Genomic DNA, 22,219 nt, shown 5'->3' on the forward strand with positions numbered 1-22,219 from the left:
CTATCTCGGTGTTTAAGAGGTTTTGTCCACGGCTCCTCCTGCTACAGTTCTTGGTTCCTGACCGGGAAAGCGAGGTGATTAATGGATGGCCGAGGCAGCTCCTTAGGTGGCTTTAGCATGCCATGTGGAACATCCCTGCGGGGGACTCCAACCAGCTGGAGTGACAAGGATCCTGAGAGCGCTCCCAATTAGGCATTTGCCCCGTGGGACGCCTCGCCAGAGCAGTGTGTGGCAGGCCCCCGTGAAGGATCAATGCAGTGGCTGAACACCAGGAACTGGCACTTGGAGTCTAGTCATCTAGAACTTGGTAAGATTAGTCTTTGGAACTTGCCCACTCCACTTGAGTGGAAGCGTGGCCTGATCACCCACGGTGTGCCTTTATCGGTGCTTTGGTTTTGGTTTTGACTTGGTTTGAATTGCTTGACGGGACTGGTTTGGGAACTTGCCTACTCCATTTGAGTGGAAGTGTGGCCTGATCTCCCATGGTGTGCCTGTACCGGCACTTTTTTTTTTGTTTTTGACTTGACTTGGATTGCTTGATACTTTGGTTTTGGTTTTGAACTGGCTTGGATTTCTGGATACTCTGATATTGGTTTTGATTTTGGTTTGGTGTAAACTGCAAAAGTGTGTGTGTGCCCCCTTTACCTGTTCTTTGTTTTGTGGGGTGCGTGTGGTGTGAGTGTGGTGTTTTGTCTCGAAGAAGCATAGGTCAGGCACAAAGTAAGCCCATCCCACTAGGAACTATGTTGAAAATTTCAAGAAAGGATTTAAGGGAGATTACATTGTTACTATGACACCAAGAAAACTTAGAACTGTGTGTGAAATAGATTGGCCAGCATTAGAGGTGGGTTGGCCATCAGAAGGAAGCCTAGACAGGTCCGTTGTTTCAAAGGTATGGCACAAGGTAACCTGTAAGCCAAGGCACCCAGACCAGTTTCCGTACATAGACAGTTACAGCTGGTTTTAGACCCCCTCCCCACCTACAGTAGTTAAGAGAACAGCAGCATAAGTGGCTGGCAGAGGGAAGGAAAGACCAGCAGAGAGAAAGAGAGGAAAGAGACAGAGAGAAAAACAGGCAAAGAGAGAGAGGAAGAGACAGAGAGGAAGAGACAGAGAGACAAAGGAGTCAAGAAACGAGAGAGACAGAGAAAGAGAGAGGCAGAAAGAGAGGAAGAGACAGAGGCAGAAGGAAAGTCAAAGAGAGAGAGACAGCAAGTCAAAGAGAGAAAGAGAGAAATATACAAGTAGTTAAGAAAAAAAAAAAGTATACCCTATTCCTTTAAAAGTCAAGGTAAATTTAAAATGTATAATTAATAATTAAAGGTATTCTCAGTAACCCTGTAACACTCTAATACCACTTTGTTGTCAGTGTAAACAAGGGTGTATCCCTAAAGCACTGAGTCCTTCCTATCAAAAATCCTTAACCCAGTAACCTGCGGATGGCCCAGATGCATTCAATCTGTAGCGCAGCTGTTTTGCTAACAGAAGAAAAAAAAAGGCCATCTATACCAATTCTAAATTAATTTAGACTAAACAAGGTCTTATTAATAGCAAAGGATAATTGAAATCCCAAATTTACAAGGTTTTCAACAAAAGTAAAGTTTGCTAAAAGTTAGCAGTGTAACATGTATTATAGTAATTTCTAATCTTGTGGCCTTAGACAGTCTAGTCCCCAGACATAAAGGAAGTTCACTTTGGAAAAGAATGGTTATCCTAAAAAAAAAAAAAAAAAAAAGGAAAAAAGAGGGGGAGACAGAATTTAGGTAAAAAGGGTGTTATATGGTAAATTCTTGTCCTGAAATAAATTAACTGGTTGCTTAAAGAAATGTTTGTAATAAGTCAGAAAGTTGAGACATGTTGAAGAATTGTCTACGAAAGTCATGAAAGAAAAAAATGTTATGCAAAAAATGTTGTATAATTTAAAAGTAATAAGGCCTCCTGAGTTTATGTGCAAGGTGTATAAGGAAAGAAAAATATACCTTTGGTAAAAGGATTATAAGGAGGCATAAGAATGTGGATTTTTGCCTACATTTAAAAGGTTAAAAAAACTATTGTTTTGAAAGTTTAAGCAAGTTTTAAAACGTTGATTGTAAAGAAAATTATGTGTGTAAACATATTAGCTAAAGTTAAAAAGGTATCATCCAGTTTTTCTGTGAACTGGACATTAAAGCAAAAATGCAACAGGTTTTTCTTAAAGCACCAACCTGCTCTTTAACAAAAATTATGAAAGGTTAAAAAGAGTCTATAAAATCTTACGTTATGCTCAAACATTAAAAATTTGATAAATACGTCTACAAGGTTTTATTAAAATTAAGTTTAACATTAATAACACACTAATATAAAGGTAAAATTTAGCTTATCTGATATAAAAGTCATACAAGAAGCATTATTAAATATAAAATGGTGCTTAGTTCTCTTTGGTCTAAAAACTAATAAAAATAGGTGCTAAAGGAAACATTCATTTTACTAGAGGATCACAGAAGTTAAAGACTTAAAACAAACTTTGGCAATTAAGACAGCATACCAAGATGCAAATGCCTGGTTGGAATGGATCAAATATTCCATCTGCACATTAAACAAAAGCAATTATTATGCTTGTGCACATGGCAGGCCAGAGGCCCAGATTGTCCCCTTTCCACTAAGGTGGTCCTCCAGTCCACCAAGAATGGGCTCTATGGTAGCTCTTTTCCAGGATTCTACAGCCTGGAGTAATAAGTTGTGCCAAGCTCTCTCTGCTATATCCCAAAGTCCAGCACCCTGCAGGTCAGCCTCTGAGGGCCATGCAGCCTCCGTCTCCGAACACTAAGTTCATTTCATGTCTCTCGTGACAGGGAGGAAACTTAGCATTCCTTGGAGACCTGAAGGGATGCAGTGAGCTTAAGAATTTTCAAGAGCTTCTTAATTAGTCAGCCCTTGTTGATCCCCGAGTGGATGTGTGGTGGTATTGTGGTGGACCTTTACTGGGCACTCTGCCGAATAACTAGAGTGGCACTTGTGCTTTAGTCCATTTGGCTATCCCTTTCACCCTGGCATTTCATCAACCAGAGGAAGAAAAAAAGAATAAGACATCATAAAACCAGAGAAACCCCTTAAAGGTCTTTCAACTCTCACATCTATTTAAATGCAATTGGAGCCCCACAAGGAATACCAGATCAATTTAAAGTCTGAAATCAAATAGTTACAGGATTTAAGTCAATATTTTGGTAGACAATAGTCAATAAAAATATAAATTAGATAAACTACATCTATTTCAACCAACAGCAACAAGGTTTTCATGAGTTCAAAGAAAAACTCAGGTTGGCCCCAGTCCTGAGGCTACCTGACCTGACAAAACTATTTACACATTATGTGTCCAAAAAAAAAAAAAGGTAGTTGGAGTTTTACCCCAGACTATAGGGCCTTGACCAAGGCCAGTGGCCTATCTCTCAAAACAACTAGACGAGGTTTCCAAAGGCTGGCCCCCATGTCTAAGGGCACTGGCAGCAACAGCCCCGTTAGCACAAGAAGGAGATAAGCTAACTCTTAGGCAAAACCTAAAGTACCCCCATGCTGTGGTGACTTTAATAAGTACCAAAGGACACCATTAGCTAATGAATGCTAGACTAACTAGATACCAAAGCTTGCTCTGTGAAAATCCCCACATAACCATTGAAGTTTGCAACACCCTAAAACCTGCCACCTTACTCCTGGTATCAGAGAGCCCAGTTAAACATAACTGTGTAGAGGTATTAGACTCAGTTTATTCTAGCTGGCCCAACCTCCGAGACCATCCTTTAAACATCAGTAGAGTGGAAGCTGTACGTGGATGGGAGCAGCTTCACCAACCCCTGCAAAGTGACTATGAAAAAGATGACAAATGCTGCTCCAGTCAAACCTGGAAGCTGACTGGTCCACGCATGGCCAAAGCATGAGAAAACTCATCACGGGACTCATTTTCCTTAAAATTTGGACTTTTACGGTATGAACTTCAACTGACCTTCTTCAGACTGAGGCCTGTTCCCAGTATATACATTAAGTCACCGAGGTAGGACAAAAGATTGCTACAGTCCTATTATTTTATGGTTATTATAAGTGTACCAGGACTCTAAAAGAAACTTGTTTGTATAATGCTATTCTATCCAAGGTATGTAGCCCAGTCTCTAAAAGTTATGTTTGTAGAGAAACTGTAACAGGAGATGAATGGCCATAAGAAGACCAAGAATTAGTACCTACAGACCCAGTTCCTGATAAATTCCTGGCTCAGAAAATATCACCCTGATAACTTCTAAGACCTAAAAGCCTCAATCATTAAACAATACTGTATAGCAAGAGTGGGGAAGGACTTCACCCTTCCTATAGAAAGACTCAGCTGCCTCAGGCAAAAACCGTATAATAGAACTACAAAACCAGCCACCTAGTGGAGTTCAAACCATACTAAAAAAAATCCATTTAGTAAATTCCCAAAGTTGCAAACCATTTAGGCCCACCCAGAATCCCTCTAGGACTGGACAGCCCCCACTAGGTTATACTAGATATGTGGACATAGAGTCTATCCTAAGCTACCTGACCGGTGGACAGGCAGTTGTGTTATTGGCACTATTAAACCATCTTTCTTCCTACTGCCCATAAAAACAGACGAACTCCTGGGTTTCCCTGTCTACGCTTACCATGAAAAGTGAAATGTAGCCACAGATTATTAAAAAGATAATGAAATGGCCTCCTAAAAACATTATACAATACTATAGGCCTGCCACTTAGACACAAGATGACGCATGGGGATACCAGACCCCCATTTACATGCTCAAGCAAATCATATGGTTGCAAGCTGTTTTAGAAATCATCACTAATAAAACCGGTCAAGCCTTGATTGTTCTAGCCTGGCAAGAAACTCAGATGAGGAATGCTATCTATCAAAATAGACTAGCTCTCGACTACTTGTTAGCAGCTAAAGAAAGGTTTGTGAAAAATTTAACCTTACTAATTGCTTTCTACACATAGATGATCAGGGGCAAGTAGTTGAAGACATAGTTAAAGATACAACAAAACTAGCACATGTGCCCGTGCAAGTGTGGCATGGATTTGATCATAAGGCCATGATTAGAAATTGGTTCCCAGCACTAGGAAAATTTAAAACTCTTATAATAAGAGTTATAATAGTAATAGGAACCTGCTTATTGCTCCCTTGTTTGCTACCTGTACTTCTTCAAATGATAAAAAGTCTCATCACTACCTTAGTTCACCAGAATGCTTCAGCACAAGTGTACGATATGAATCACTATCAATCTATTGCACAAGAAGACATAAGTAGCGAAAATAAGAGAACTCCCATTAATAAAAAGTAAGAGTCTCAAAGGGGGGGAAATGAGGGAAGAGAGAGACCCTCTCATATTGTTTTATATTGTTTTATACTCATAAAAGGAAAGAGAAGTGAAACTAAAGGCAGGTAGCCTGGCGCCTAGAACCAGATCCGAAACCAAGGAATCAGACCCGAAACCAGGCCTGGGCCTGCCTGACCTAAGCCTGGTAGCTAAAATTTGACCCCTGACCTAGCAACTGATGTTATTTATAGATTCCAGACACTGTATGGAAACACATTGTGAAACCTCCCATTCTGTTCTGTTTCACTCTGACCACTGGTGCTCGCAGCCCCTGTCATGTACCCCCTGGCTTGCTCAATCAATCACGACCCTCTCATGTGGACTCCCTTAGAATTGTGAGCCCTTAAAGGGACAGAAGTTGAGCACCTGACAAGCTCGGATTTTAACACGCTAGCCTGCTGATGCTCCCAGCTGATTAAAGCCACTCCCTTCACTATCTCAGTGTCTGAGGGGTTTTTTCCGCAGCTCGTCCTGCCACAATGACAACATTCAGCTTGAGTGGCAAGAGGTCCACAGGTGGTCAGGTAAAAGTAATAATTTGAGAAAATAAACAAACACATCCAGAAAACTGCAAGTCATTCAGGATTACTGGAGCTCTGGGTGAATGCAAGAAACTCAGCTTCTCACATGGGCTTGAATACTAGGTTATTGAGCCTCAAATTTAACTTCACACAATGGAGGACATACATTTTTTAAAAGATGGCATAATTATATTTGTATGTGTTAAAGATTATGCCCTTGGCAGTATATACAGTGGCTTAGAAGTAGATGAGAAAAGAAGCAGGAAGTTAAGATGAGATGTTATTTCATTAACAAATATAAAGTATGAGGGCTTGGAACAGGGGAGCAACGAAGGGATTAGAGAAAAAGGGTAAGTTTAGAATAATATTTTGGAGGAAGAATGGATATGCTTTGGTGACTAATTCAGTATCAAGAATAAGAAAGAGAGATGAACTTTTGATGACACCAAGACTTCTTGGTGAGTCCACTGGCATTTTCAATGACGAACACAAATTTGGCTCTGAGATTCCCTAATTAAGGGTAAAGGAAATGCCATGGTTTAGATAACTCTTTAATTTTTTATCTTTTTTCATTTTATTATATCTAGAACAATCATTTTATCATTCTATCATATATCAATGAATATATTATCATATATCCATTTAAAATGGATAAACTTTGTCCACTTTATCTAGAATGATCATTCCTATATAGCATTCAGTTTAAAAGAAAAAGAAGAGAGGAAAAGGAAATAGAAATGAAAAGAGGAATAGAGAGGAACAAAGACTAAACAATCCATAGAAAAAAATAGAGGAAGCAAAAAAAGGGAATGAATAAGAGGAAGGGAAAATAAAGAAAGATGAGATGATATGATGAGTACTCTATGAAAGAAAGAAACATAGATCTATATGCATATCGACAGTAAACAAAACACTCATAGACAAGGACAAGGTAGCCTATTCAAAGGAGTATAAACTTTATCTGACAATGTGGAAACAATCTGATCAGAATATCAGAGCTTATAAATCTCTCTTCTGATACTGGCATCTCTCAGTATCAGTATCACACAAACAGTTTGAACACACACAAAGAATAACAAAAATAAGGACACAGAAGCTCCTTCAGACACACTAAGAAACAAAGAAAATCCAACTACCCTGAGACATTTTTTTGCATAAAGGAATGTTTGCACTTTCTGGCCTTTAGGAATATTGTCATTCTAAAAACTATTTTCATTTCTATGAATATTCACAGGCATAAATCAGCACTAATGACTCTCAGTACTTACATCACAGGCCAGAATAAAAATTTAACCAAAGACCAAAAAGATTACCATTCACTTAGCATTTTAATTAGCGTTTTCCGTTCAACTGTATCCATATACTGACCTAAGCAGTTTAGTTTACCACTTTCTTGAGTCTTTTCCACTACTTATTACCCTATAATTCCATCCAAGGCATTTCTCTGATCACTTGCTTCACATGCTGTATACTCTAGGAATGTGGAACCACTAGAAGTTCTACCAACTTGTTTTGCTTTGTCTCACTTCCTCATCTTTCTACAAGTAGTTGAATGAAATGCCCTCCCCATACCATTGTCTTCCAACCCAAATTTTATTTAGTACTCACTATTTGTTAATTCCAGATATGGCCCTGGGGATACAAAGAGAACCAGACAGGGCCATTACCCTCAAGCAGCTGACCAAATAAAGAAAGTGGGAGCAATGGCATATAAACAAAAACACAGAGTATGATGAGTACTATTTTGAAAAGTAGGGGGAAGCATGATGATAGCACAAAGGAGTAAGTAAACCATTTTGCCTCAGCAAAGGCTTCAAATAGAATGTCAGGCTTGAGCTAGGTTTTATGAATGTGCTGACAGAAAATGCAGTATTCATACACATACAATAGAATGTTATTCAGCCTTAAAAAGAGGAAATTCTGACACATCGAAGAACTTGAAAACATTATGCCAGTTACTTTAAGCCAGTAACAAAGGGACAAGTACATATGATTCCACTCTTATGAGATACCGAGAGTAGGACACTCAAATTCACAGAGACACAAAACATAGTGATGGTTTCCAGGGACTGGGGAGAGGGAAGAATGGGGAGTTAGTGTTTAATGGGTACAGAGTTTCACTTTTGCAAGATTAAAAGAGTTCTGGAGATGGATGGTGGTGATAGTTGCACAACAATGTGAAGTACTTAATGTCACTTATACACTTAAAAATGGTTAAAATGGTAAATTTTATGTTAAGTGTATTTTACTACAATTTAAAAATATCAGTTGGCATTCACCAAAAATACAAAGGTGAACAAATACTAAATGAGAACAAGTGCAAAGGTACAGAAATTTGAAACTGTACCACAAAAGAGTTCTTAGAAAAGTCATTTCCAAGGCAAAGCAAAGGAACAAGAAATGATCAGGTTGGAAAGAGATGCTAAGGGCCAGCTCAAAAAGTGCTTTGCATATAATATAAAGATCAAAAAGTGCCTTGTACATAATTCAAAGGAGTATAAACTTTATCTGACAATGTGGAAACAATCTGATCAGAATATCAGAGCTTATAAATCTCTCTTCTGATACTGGCATCTCTCAGGGTTCTGTCCCTGCCCTTCTCAAAACATACAGTCCAACTGTGTGATCTCATCCATTAGATTCAAGGGCAATCTATACATGAATATCAATCCAATAGATATCTCTATCTCCTGGGGCCCTGTATATCAAATTTTCCATTTAACATTGTCTCAAAGCATCCCAAAATTAGCATGTTTAAAACTGAATCATCTTTCTTTTCCTTTCTACCTTCCCTCGTTACTTTTCTAAGCCTCTTTCTCGCCTATAATCTTCATCTCAATGAACGGCACATCATCAGACAAGTCATCCAAGCCAGAAGCCTAGGAATCATAGGAGGCACTGGATTCCCAGTACCTATTGCAGTAGTAGTGGACTTGGAATAAATGGTTGTTGAATGATTTGCAGAACAAGAGAAAGGAAGCTGCAAAATGGGATGGAGGTTAGTGCTGGAAGCAGGAAGGAAGCCAATAAAATAGCCCAGGAGAAAGATAAGAAGTTTTCAACCTTGGAGAGGAGATGGAGAAATAAAGTGATAGTCAGAAATTTGACAGGATTCATTCAATTCATAATAATGTTAAGTATAACTCCCAGCTTTCTATACTGCACTTTCATGTGAATCATTTTGCCATTAACTTTAGCAAAGCAAACTGGATAATTACTATTGTACTGTACTTATCTATGAGCATATATATTTCCCTTTTAACAATTAAGCTACTTAAGGTGGGGAAATTTTATTCATTTTTGTATCTCTAGCTTCTAGCAAGTTATAGGCTATTTAAAAATGTCTAGTAGGCCAGGCACAGTGGCTTACACCTGTAATCCCAGCACTTTGGGAGGCTGAGGCAAGTGAATCACCTGAGGTCAGGAGTTCAAAACCAGCCTGGTCAACATAGCGAAACTCCATCTCTACTAAAAATACAAAAATTAGCCGGGAGTGCTGGCAGGCCCCTATAATCCCAGCTACTCGGGAAGCTGAGACAGGAGAATCGCTTGAACCTGGGAGGCAGAGGTTGCGGTGAACCGAGAGCACGCCACTGCACTCCAGCCTAGGTGACAGAGACTCTGTCTCAAATAAAAAAAAAAAAAAAAGGCCAGTAAATACATATGAGTGATTTGCTTTAACTTTTGTTTGTTGGAGGTATTTGATATTGTTAGCAGACAAAAAAAAATAAAAAATAAACCCAGCAAGAGGAACATGATCGAAGGAGAAAATAATTCAACTTTGGCAATATTGAATTTAAGTGTTATCAGAACACTATCCATTCATTCATTTGTTTACTTGCTCACTCACTCACTCACTACATGTTTATTGAGTATCTATTGGACCAGGGCATCCAGGGTACATGGTCAGCAGAGAGCTGTAAATGCTGGACTAGAGCTCCAGAGTGGGTCAAAGCTAGTAAGAGGCACCCCGATCCATATTGTTACATATATGTCAGACTCAAAAATGATGCCACAAAAGGGAGTAAGACTGACACAGGAGAAAAGAGGGCTGAAGCAAGGACAGACACTGTGAGAAAATGACAGGCAGGGAGCAGAAAGTAAGAGAAATCGTAAGAGAAGACTAAGGAATGCTCAAAGTTAGGTAAACTCAGAGACTAGTGTCAGAGAAGGCCACTGAGACTAAATGTTCAATGATAGGGTAGCATTAAATGCTGCAAGCCTGTAACCCATGAATTAGTTGTAAACAAGGGACAGACAAGAAATTTAACTTAATTTAATTTAATCTAATTAACAAGTATTTCAGACCCAAGGACTCATGGGATTGTGAATGTCTTTTCTAGGTTCTATTTTAATGATTGTAATAGAATATTCATGGAGGAAAAAGATTCTTCTTATTAACCCAGTAACACCATCACAGAATGACTCGATTTTCCTTTTATTATAGAAAAAAGAACTTTTACTTGTTCTACATATAACCCTTTTCGTATTTTCTTGTCTCTGAAGACCCCAAGCCTAATGTTTAAAAAAATTATTTGAAGCTGAACTCAAACTGCATTCTGTCATCCAAGTTAAAAAAAGGATCAGTTCTGATCCCCTCCATGTGAGGTTCTGTTTTCACAGCAGTTGTGATGGAATATCCCGAACAATTTATATTCTTCTGAATTTCCTTGAGACTAAAAGCATATGTTCACAAAATGAACCTGAAGGTCATACCGTAAGCAAAGCGCTGTACTAAGCATTGTGAAGCAAGTAAAAGTATGTACTCTTCATCTTCAAGGAGCTTAAATCTAATTGAAAAGAAAAACCAGCTGCGCCCAGGTAAAACCCCACAGAGGATAAGAGAGTAAACAAAGTGATAAGCCATATACTATGCAGACAAAAATTCCTTCTAGAGCTCCAAGAAAGGAAAGATTCATTTTGGCCAAAAGGAAGACTTCATAATAAAAGATGGGATTTGAGTCACAGGCAATAAGGAAAGGCATTCAGACTACAGAATAGAATAAATAATCAGTGAGAATGGGCAAGCTATGTGGGAAAAATAATGAGGCAATCAGCCTAACTAAAACAGTGTGGGTTGGAGAGAAACAGGAAATAAGATAGAACAGCTAAGGTTAAGTTATATTAGAAGCTTAGGCTACACGGTGGTAAATGGAACTCTATTTAGGTTCTTGAGCAGAAAGATAACATAATGAAAGGAAGATCATTCCCAATAGTCTGATTAAAATTAATGTAAATAGGGGACTTCTGGATTCACAGAACAATTTGTTCTATCCAAAATTAAAACACTCCATATGAAAATTAATTCTATTTAATAAATAGACAAGAATTTTCCTAGTGTTCTTAGTTCCTGCTTAAGTTACTGTGACATGCCCAGTCAAGTCTAACACATGCACCCATGGAGCTCTCCACCCAGCTGGAGGAAGAAGGCACTTCTGAAACATAAGCCTCATTAGCATATGCTCTAAATGTTAAGAACTGTGCTAAATTATCTATGGAACAACACCAAGAAATGAATTTCTACTTTCCCTTAGTTTTAGGTCTAGAAATTTCTGATTGCTTAAACTATACATACCTCACTTTTAAAAACACCAAAAACACCCACAGATAATGTCCTGAATTGATACCATAAATGGCAAAGTCAAAAGACATGCACGCACAACAAAAAAACTAAACACAAGGCTTATTTAAGTAATAGTAGTAAACTTTCATGCAAAAAAACATGTATAGGCATATTGCTTGGAAACATCTTAAATTTGAAAATTGCTTGGAAGCATACCATAACTCTGCTAGAATTCTTGAATGACAATTAGAATAAATTAAAATCATAAAATTACTGAGCTTAAATCACCTCAGAGGCCCTTTAATCCAATACTCTAAGCTCTGTTGGAACACTTCTAATGACAGGTAACTCACTATTTCATGAAGTGTTTCAGTCAAACATCTAAAAAATTCATTTTGTAATGAGGCAAAAGCTTTTCCCACATAATAGTATTTCAAATATTTGAATCCCATGATCATGTACACTGCAACCAGCCCTACATCCACACCAGCCAAGTCTTCTCTCAAATTTTACTTACCTCTCTAAATGGAAAAGTTAACTCTCACTGAACAACTGCCTCTCTTTTTTGTTTACATAGGGAGCATGATATAATGGGAAGACCTCTGGGGAGAAAGTTAGGAAAATCCATGTTTGAGATTTCTTTTTTAATTTCCTGAATGAACTCTTTGTGCTTTAGTTTCTTCTTATAAGATGAGGAATATAATCTAGATGGTCTCTTAAAGTATTTAACAATTTAATCTTGTACACTATATTAAATAATCATACCTACATTGAAATTTAACCTCATTTACTGCAGGCACAAACTGTTGCCTGGGAAGCAGGAAAAGCAGTATACAGGAGTAGGGAGGAAAGTTTTTTTTTAACTATATGAGTTTAAAGAATAGATGGAATCAAGAAATGAAAAATACAAAATGGATGGAACCAAGAAATAAAAATTACAAAATGGATGGAATCAAGAAATAAAAAATCCAGAATGGATGGAATCAAGAAATGAAAATTACAAAATATAAAAATAAAAAATACTATTCTGAAAAGCCAATTTTATGTACAAATGATTAATCTATGTCAAACGTGGAGATAAATGCCCAAAAGATAGAGAAAATATTTTACCTTACCTTATGTTTAGTAGCTTCAATGCATTTAGCAGCACTCCCCTTTTTACATCATAGTCTATTTTCTGATCAGTTCCAAAGCTTGGGGCTCGGTTAATCTGAAATTTACAAAGAAAACAATATTGGAAGGTAAATAAATATTCAATACATATTTGTTAATTTAATGTGGGATCTCTAGCCAGTAGAACAACCCTACAATAAACCTCAAAGCTTTACATGGTAGATGGCCCAGCTATTATTGCCACATCTCCATTCCGCATCACCCTAGGGCAACAAATTGCAAGGGACTGACTACTGGCACCATCTCCTTCTCACTGCTGCCTTAGTTCAGGAGCTTTACTGTCAGTATAAGCTGACCTCTCCCTCCATTCCACTCTCTCCATTACCCCATGCAATTTAGGTTTCTTAAGTTTAGAAAAGTTAAAAGTGATTTAGCCTAACAAAAAGGTAATAGTGATATTCATGTTACCAACACAGTAATAATTATACCAACACAGTAATAATTATATACATCTATATATTTAAAATATAGAAACTATCAGTGCTCCCTTTTCACTGCTTCAGATCTTCAGGAATTCATTAAGATGAAAAATAAAAGAGCTGGAGTGTTTGTTTTTGTGTTTGTTGAGTCTTGTTACTGTTGTCATTGTTATAAAAATATAACTGGAATAGCCGACGTTTAAGAAAATTTCTTAATCAGTTAAATCAGTTGGTTAGAACGCTGCTGAGTTCAACACAACAGTTTAGCTTCTTGACCACCAACTAATCCCTTAGGCTATCTCAAATATATGTGTGTGTGTGTGTGTGTGTGTGTGTGTGTGTGTGTGTGTGTGTGTGTGTGTGTGTGTGTATATATATATACTAGTCACAGTTATACATATCTGTCACCACAAGAGACAAAACAATTGAAAGCATGCATTCTACATCTTGCACCTGAAGAAATATCAGTTACTAGTCACAGTTATACACATCTGTCACCACAAGAGACAAAACAATTGAAAGCATGCATTCTACAACTTGAATCTGAAGAAATATCACATTATAATCAAGAAACTACCCAGGAATATAACATCTTTAATTAGAAATGTATCACAGGTTCACTGCAGAAAAATAAGTAAAAAGAAGGAAAACAAGTAACAAAAGATTACCTGTAATCCCACTACTTAACACTTAGTGTCTTGTTAACCACGTGGTAGATAGTATTCCAGATATTTTCTATGTATACATATTTAAAATATTCATTTTACCTTCCAAATGCATATCTATACGAACCATACTTTATTTTACATTCCAAGCTTTTCTCTTAATAATGTATCATGAAAATCTTTCATCATGCCATCATTTTGATGGATGCATGGTACTCCTTTTATACAGATATGCCATGTTGTATTTTGATTCCTTTGTTGATTTCTGATTTAGAAGGTGACAGACACGTTCCTGTATTTGTGATATAGTCTCAAGGAGAAGGAAATAGCTTGAAAATGGCAATAACATCCATTTATTCCAGGTCAATTTGAGAAAGGGAGTTTATTAATCTATTACAAAAGCTCTAAGCATTTCCCTTTACAAGTGCAGAGAAAGGGTAAAGTAATATATCTTATAGGAAAAAAGTTTCAACCATACTGATTCAAATATCTGGAGTTTATAATACAATTAATGATGGTGTTGCCACTATATGTTACATGGTTACAAAATAAACCAGACATTAAAGAACTGATGAGTAAGTGGTACATTGGAATGTTATCTGTCTTTGTAGAATTCCTCAGAGACTCCATTCCAAATTTCAGTGTGGAATTGTGTCAGGCATATCCCTCCTCCAGGATGGTACTGAGGTCTCAGTATAAAGCCATCTCAGATCTCAATCTCTCTCTCTCTCTCCTTACCTATTTCAAATTTTTCCCTCTACTATAAGATAAATTGGTCTGTGAAGAGGTATACCCACACAAGATAAACTGTTAATAATATGTGGAAAGGCAGGAAAACTTTTTCAATTTAAGTTTTCATTCAGGGTTGTTCTTTTTTTTTTAAGTTTTATGAGAAAGGTAAAGAAAAAAAAATAGAAGAACAACAAATGGCTGACAGAAGAAACTAAAAATTAGTGTTCCACCCAGCCAAAATTCTCCTCTATAGTGAGATGATTTATTTGGTTCTCATTTCCTACCCCAATTCTAAAACAGACAAAACATAGTAGATGTTAAAATCTCAAAATTCAACAGCTTGTAAATGCATTAAAAATGAAAATTATTATAAAATGTATTAAATTAGTAAACACTATTTTCAACGGTCCTAAAAATAGTTTTATCAAAACAAATAACAATCACTTTTTCCACAAATTAAAGTATCCATAATAGCTTCTGTGCTCCTAAGTTAGTGCTGTTCCCTCTGCACCACAGCCTTTCCCCACCCCTACTTTATCTCTCTCAGCCCCTAGCCCCTATCCCACCCTTCTGCAGCCCTACAAACTTTGCTCAGGTGTTTCTTCTGTAAAGCTTTTTTTTTTTTTTTAACTCTCCAATACACACAGTTACACAGAGATATTAATCACACTATCGTTTTTGTTATTTCCCTTTTACCTACTAGTACTCATAACTATTACCATAAAATGCACATCTGAATAATGGCTACACCAGGGCAAGTACTCTGTCTTCTTGTATCCCCACCACCTAAGACAATGACTATAACTTAGTAGGTTTCTGTTTAATTTAAGAGTACTTAAACTATTGGTGGTATATTCATACTCCACCCAATTTCCATGTTTTTCCTAAAAAATGTTTTCTACTTAATGAAAATTTGTGCAATTCTGCCACTAGCAATCAGTTCCTGAAATTACTGTTTAAAAGTTATCACATACCCAGAAGCACCTTCTACCTTATTCCACTTGATGGCGCCAAAAGGTTTTTAACAATGTATATTAGACCCACTAAAATATCAGCAGGGAGCAAAACACAAGGCAAGACTGAAGATTCTTTTAACCGTTTTAATATAATAAATGTTCATTATCCACAGCTCTTGGTTATTGTGGAGTGTTTTAATGGTTCTGATTGATCTAGAAACAATGAAGGAAAGAGTAAAGAATGAAGAAACATTCATGCAAACAATGGTTATTTTGATTCTTGTAAAATCCAGAATTCAACCATTCAGTCAATTCTGATTTAGCAAGCTAATGGAAAGCTCTAGTGAAGCAAATGGTTTTTTTTCTAAAAAGGAAACTAAGAGATCTATAAAATCATTATTTCCTAATATCCTCCTTATGCACATGCCTCACTTTTTCCCCACTCCATCAATGACAAAAGAAAAGTACAGGGGCAGAAGACAATATAGCTAAGAACAGTAAAGGACTGCTGCAGAAAAAGCAAGAAATCTAAAGCAAATGTCAGGCCTTAGCAAGATGAAGGGTCCATAGTGCATAGTCAAGTGTTTTCATATCCAAGGAATGGAGGAAGCAGAGAATAAGTAAAACTCCTCACATTTATCTTATCTCTAAGACCCAGGCTGGAGCAAAGTCTGAATATCCAACAGAGAGAACTGTATTTCCTTGGAGACACAATACATGTTCTTGTTTCACGCGTGCGCACGCACACACACACACAATCTTTGGCTCTCAAATTAGAAAAGTATAATTTCTTGGAAATGTATTTTTAGTATGCTCATCTCACCTACCACTCATTCAATTTGCTTATGCAATCTGTGATATTACATACCCAACTTCTAACTTACAAATCACTAACAAAAAGAGAGACAATTGATTTAAAATGAAAGGTAGTGGCTGATGACATCTTCTATAGCAATATGTTCCTGATTAAGTTTCCCAAACATGATATTTAAGTGGCCACAAGAAGGTGTGTAACCCCAGATCAAGGAGCTTAAAAGGAACTGCTGGATGGGATCTTCTGGACCACATGACTTCTAAGGTTTCTTCTGGGTAATATAAATGTAACTAGCAGGAAAAAATATAAAAATTGTCAACAGAGATAATTTTTACTTTCTCCCTTTTACTATTTCGTATGTGTTACATGACCTTTTATCATCAAAGAAAAATAATGATAACTCTCACTCTACCAGGGACTGGCAGCAAACCTGAAGGCATACAGTTGACAGTCTCCCTGAGGGAAGCCCCAGGTATATAACATGGCCTTAAAGGAGACATTTACCACCTGGGGTATCGGATACTGAATACTGATTAATGAACCAATTGGAGCCTCTCGGAGAGTTTGAAGGGGAGACCCACTGAAGGCAAGATTCTGAAGCCCAGGCACCCACAGAGAGGAGAGACGCTATCCAGACCTCATGACGTGGTAGAAGCCAGGAGGCTGAGAAAATAGTAGAGCAAGTAAGCAACAAATCAGTAAAAGCACCTTCACACTTCAATCCCAAATACCTGGCCTAGAAATTCACTTGACACTAATTTGGGAAAAGTAATATCAAACACTTTGATTCATTCTTAGAACTATTGTAGTCCCTGAATTTTTATCCTCTTCTTCCCATTTACTCTATTCAGGCTTCATTCTAGACAGTTAATGGGACAACTGTGTTAAGTACAGATTTTTAAAGCATTTATTTTAATACATAAGGACAGTGATAACTCCTCTTTTTTTCTTAAAGAATGCCTTACCTCCAGAAGCCATGGCTTTAGTTTTCTATCCAATAAAATATCAAATCCCAGGACTTCAAAGCAGACACTTTCGCTTCCTGGAGGTTGACCAGGTCTACACATTCGATACGCATGCAGGACATGAGGTTCTGCTACAATCAGGGTTTTTACCACCAATTCCTATAAGATTGTGATAAAAGAGGTGAAAATGCCTTTGTGTCTCATTTCATATATGTAAATATAAGCAGGGCCCACAAACTGGCAGCCTAGCCAAGTTTACAAAGCTCTGTGGCATCTAGCCCCTGCCACAGATCTAACTTCATTCTTCACTCTTATCCCTGCCCACTGCGCTCCTCATGCTTGCTTTGGGTTCCTCAAGTAAGTGACACTTCTTCCTATCTTAAGTCCTTTGCATTAGCTGTCCCCTCTTGTGGAATACTCTTTCCCCTATATTTGCAACTCTGGCTCTTAAGACATTCAGAAAGGCTTTCCCAACCCCCAAGTTAAAAGTAGCCACCCTTCATTTCTTACCGCACCACTACACACAGCATATAACCAGTTGATATTTTTCTTTTTACATTAGAGCAGGGACCTTGTCTGACTTATTTATAACACCATTCCCAGTGCCTACAATAGTAGCTGGCATTCAGTAGATATCCAAGTAAATCCAATTAACTTGTTTACTTTGTAAACAAGTTATTCATACTTGTTTATATGTTAAAACAAGTAAGGCAGTTGTTAAAACAAGTTAAAAACAAGTAAGGTAGGAGCATAGGCTAGCCCCATCCAGAAGAGATGAAGGTGATAGGGAGGAAAAATTCCAAGGAGAGTAAATTATTTCACAAACACCAGTATAGAAACTCTACTTAGATAAAGGCTGAAAGGGCTGGAAGACAAAATCTATGAGAGTTGAGTTTCTTTATTTAGTGACGATTTTGTAGTGTATAAGTTTTATCTGAGAAGAGTGTTACCAATTAAAAGATTGGCTCTCAATATTTTCTGAGAGAAATCACATAATACTACTGGGATGAGTTATTAACCCTAATTTTTAAAAAGCTGTTTTACTGAAGTTTCAGAACAAGCTGTAGGAGAAAAGCTGTCTCACTTATTTTTGCTCAGAAGACATTGTCATTTTAACTCCCTCTCTACAGGTATAGGCAATAGGAAAAGACAGTTAAGAACCTGGCTCTAAAATCAGGATTCTTGTGTTTCTTCCTGGGTTTGTAACTTGCTAGCTGTGCAACCTCAGTCCTGTTGCTTAAACTTTGTGAGTCTCATTTTTCCTAAATACAATCTGCAAAAGGTTAATGTCAGAACAAAATGAGATGCCATGTAAAACTCTTAGCATAGTGCCCAGAGTACTATTATTGTTACTGTTATTCTATCATTCCTCTAGAATTCCACCTCATATGTCAGGTTAGACTCAAATACTCTACTACCTGGTAGAACAATATTTATTATATGAGTGATAAAAGAGAAGACAGACGTTAACCTCACTGTTACCCAGAACCACAATGCAGTTCATATTTGAGAATAACTATCAGAGGTCCCATGAGAGGCTGTTTTCAAAACATTTTGTTCAAGGTAACAAATTCATGACAGCACCATAGTATATAAAGTAAATGATAAAAAGTCACTTTATATAAATCTTCGCCAATATTACTGAAACCACTTGAGAGCAGGAAAAAGTTAAAACTTTGACTGATAAGTGTCTGTATGGAACAGTATAGGCTGAGGGAGAGGGTGGGGACTGATTATTAATCAACAGACCCTGAATTACAAATATGTTTTTGCTATGTAGAAAATAACCTGCTTTTAGATTGTAAAGGCAAGTTTTCAGCAGAAGTGAAAATCAGGAGTCATATAAACAAACACAAACGAAATTCCACTACTGTTTTTGAGAATTTACAATATAACATCACTGCTTTGAAATGTGATTTGTAGATTTATACCTTAGGTATATAAAAAGCAGTAAGGATAGTTTTTTTTTAATGATTATGCTCATTTTTAATCTCCATGGCTTGATTTTCTACTGATTTTTATTACTGACCAGAACAAAAGTACACGGCTCTGTTCTTCACACAGGGTATTGATGAATGCTACTTTTTATATATTGATAGTTACTTTTTGGAGAAATTGCCCCCCAAAAAGAGGTTATTAAAAATAAGTTATAAATTAAATTCAGGGAATTTGTGAACTAAGACATCAAGATGAAAATTTACTGCATAATTGCTTTCTCCACCTCCTCCTGTCATTCTCTTTTTATATTATCCCATTGATTTATCTTAAACAGTTATCTATATAAAGTATACCAATTCTTAATAAAGACAGCCAATTTTCATATAATTACATAAATACAGACAGGTGTTTGACAAGATAATTATAATAAAAGTACTTGAAAAAGGTAGGTTTGTTAACTGATTGTTTATAGATGATTAATATGCATTCTTACTAACATAGCCAAGAAAGATGCAAAATTTATTCACCTATAGACAAGACCATGAAATGTGTCAGAGCTTAATAGGCCCACATTGGCTATGTTTGGGTCATATCTAAAAGTTATACTTCAGGTCCTAACAGAAAGTTAATTTCCATATCCTCTCATTAGTATTAGTCTTGCTTGTATACCTTCTCTTAATTCAATTGTGAGGAAAAAACATCACTTAAAACCAATATATGTAAAGCTAACGACCCTCATTATTCTCCCTGATTCTCTCCATACATGCCTCACCAAAGCAGCCCAACAGGTTCTACCTTTTCACAAACATGTCCCCAAAGAGCCAAATCCATATGAGGGTTACAAATGTGTACATTTGTAAAAAAAAAAAAAAAAAAAAAAAAAAATGCCAGAGGGTATATAAAACTTTCTTGGTCCCACTGAGCAATACACCAATTCATTGAATTACCATCAGATGGAAGATGGTATGATCTTCCATCAATGAACTATGGTCCAAATCACTGAATTTCACCATTGTAATGCTTCTGACTCACTATGATAGTAAACTGTCATTAGAATGGTTTTTGGAATTTCCATGAAATTGGCCTTGAGAACATAATTACATAAACAAATAAATGCAGCATTGTTATGATTCAATTTCTCATTTACATGCATTTCATCTCTCAGGAAGTTATAAATGAAAGTTAACAAATTGGTGGGTATCTGACCAAATCCAGATGACATTTTTGTTTGTTAAGTCTCAACATCTTTAAAATTTTTGAGTCCATTGCCAACATTTAAAATCATTTATGCCATTTCTGCCATTTACACATAATTTATCAACAAATTAGAAGAATAAGCCTCACTGGGCCTAAAATATCACTGGCACCAATAAGCTGGTGCTGAGTGGTGGCTACCTCCTTCAGACCTCTCCTGACTTTCAAATTATCACAGTTCCCAGAACACCCTAGTTTCTTCTATCTAGAGACCACTTCACTCCTTCTTACTTGTCTGACACCTAAGGACCTTTGGATTTATGGCCGGTGATATAGAAAGTAAGGTAAAAATGTCAACAAACAAAATAAACAAGGGTGAATAGAGTCATATGCCACATAACAGCATTTTGGTGTACAATGCATAGCATATTCAACAGGGATCACATAAGATTATAATACTGTATTTTAGGGTACCTTTTCCATGTTTAGGTATACAATCTTTACCATTGTATTACAATTGCTTACACTATTCAGTACAGTAAATTTTTTTTTTTTTTTTTTGGCGACCAAATCTTGCTCTGTTGCCCAGGCTGGAGTGCAGTGGCACAATCTTGGCTCACTGCAATCTACACCTCCCGCATTCAAGCAATTCTCCTGCCTCAGCCTCCTGAGTAGCTGGGATTACAGGAGCGCGCCACCACATCCAGCTAATTTTTTATATTTTTGGTAGAGACAGGGTTTCACCATGTTTGCCAGGCTGGTCTCGAACTCCTGACCTGATCCGCCTGCCTAGCCTCCCAAAGTGGTGGGATTACAGGTGTGAGCCACTGTGCCCAGCCTAGTACAGTAATGTTTTGTACAGGTTTGTAGACTAGGAGCCACAGACTATACCATATACAGGCTATATGATAGCCTAGGTATGTAGTGGGCTATTCCTATTCTAGGTTTGTGTAAGTACAAACTGTGATATCTGCACAATGATAAAATCACCCAAGGATGCATTTCTCAGAATGCATCCCTGTTGTTAAGCAATAGGCTGTGTAACGGCCTGTTTTTTTCTCTCTGGTCCTCTCAATTATAGGGAACCAAGTTCAATCAACTCTTAATGAACTTTCATGGCCTGACGGTGCTTCAAATTATTGCTGAGGACAGACCGTTATAATTGTGGAATGGCATAATCTTACTGAAATATCACTCCAAAACTTAGCAACATCATGTTGATTTGCTTGAAGGAATTCTGTAAACCATTTGATGGAACGTTTGCTGCCTTTGTTCTCAGTTTCATCCCGTTCGAAACGTTCATTATGCTTGTTCACCGAGTAGTTTGTCAGATGCATGTATAACTGGGTCTGTAACAAGTAAGAACCAAAGTGGTTACCACCTATGACATCCTAGAACTGCAACGTTTCAGAGGAAAAATAGACACTCAAAGACTAAAAAAAGTTTTAAAGTTTAAACTATATAGATGAACAATTTCATGATTATTTAGATAATATCCCAATTAAATGGAATGGCACATTTCCCTTAAAAGGGTTGAGAATGTAATCATCTACAGAGTTACTTTACATATTATTCAAAATATGTCTACCATTAAAAAGTATCAAATTAATAAGAATATAGAGTAATTAAAATGTGAAACTACATATTGCTAAGCAAGAAAAATGATCTGAGTTTGTTCTTGTTAATTTGTTTTTAATGTTTTTGGCTCTGAGAGTTTTCACTCAAATCTGTTTTGGGAAAGGAATTTTCTGAGAGAGTATTCTATGTCTTTTTCAAGAAAAATAAAAAATGAAAACTCAAGTAAGTCACATAGAGAGGCAGGACTACCAAACACAACCTCTGCACACCCATACTGACTAGGAGGCCCCTTTAGCTTGGTACCAGAGTGCACTTATAGTCAGCAGACAGAAGGTACCACATAA

The 22,219-nt window shown here is 37.0% G+C and overlaps 1 protein-coding gene across 6 annotated transcripts in view; it reads right to left on the bottom strand.

The window, feature by feature from the left end:
- TTLL7 (tubulin tyrosine ligase like 7) overlaps positions 1-22,219 on the bottom strand; it is a 143,656-nt gene that overhangs the window by 53,551 nt on the left and 67,886 nt on the right. For 5 of the 6 annotated variants that reach the window (XM_050805770.1, XM_050805773.1, XM_050805771.1 and 2 more), the window contains 3 exons: positions 21,482-21,646; positions 17,166-17,324; positions 12,557-12,651 (listed from right to left, as the gene is read on the bottom strand). In XM_050805770.1, the coding sequence (XP_050661727.1) occupies positions 12,557-12,651; positions 17,166-17,324; positions 21,482-21,646 (419 nt within the window). The remainder of the gene's footprint in view (positions 1-12,556; positions 12,652-17,165; positions 17,325-21,481; positions 21,647-22,219) is intronic. The other variant, XM_050805775.1, reaches the window with a different exon arrangement.

This window comes from Macaca thibetana, chromosome 1 (genome assembly GCF_024542745.1).
Source record: "Macaca thibetana thibetana isolate TM-01 chromosome 1, ASM2454274v1, whole genome shotgun sequence".
NCBI classification, from domain to species: domain Eukaryota; kingdom Metazoa; phylum Chordata; class Mammalia; order Primates; family Cercopithecidae; genus Macaca; species Macaca thibetana.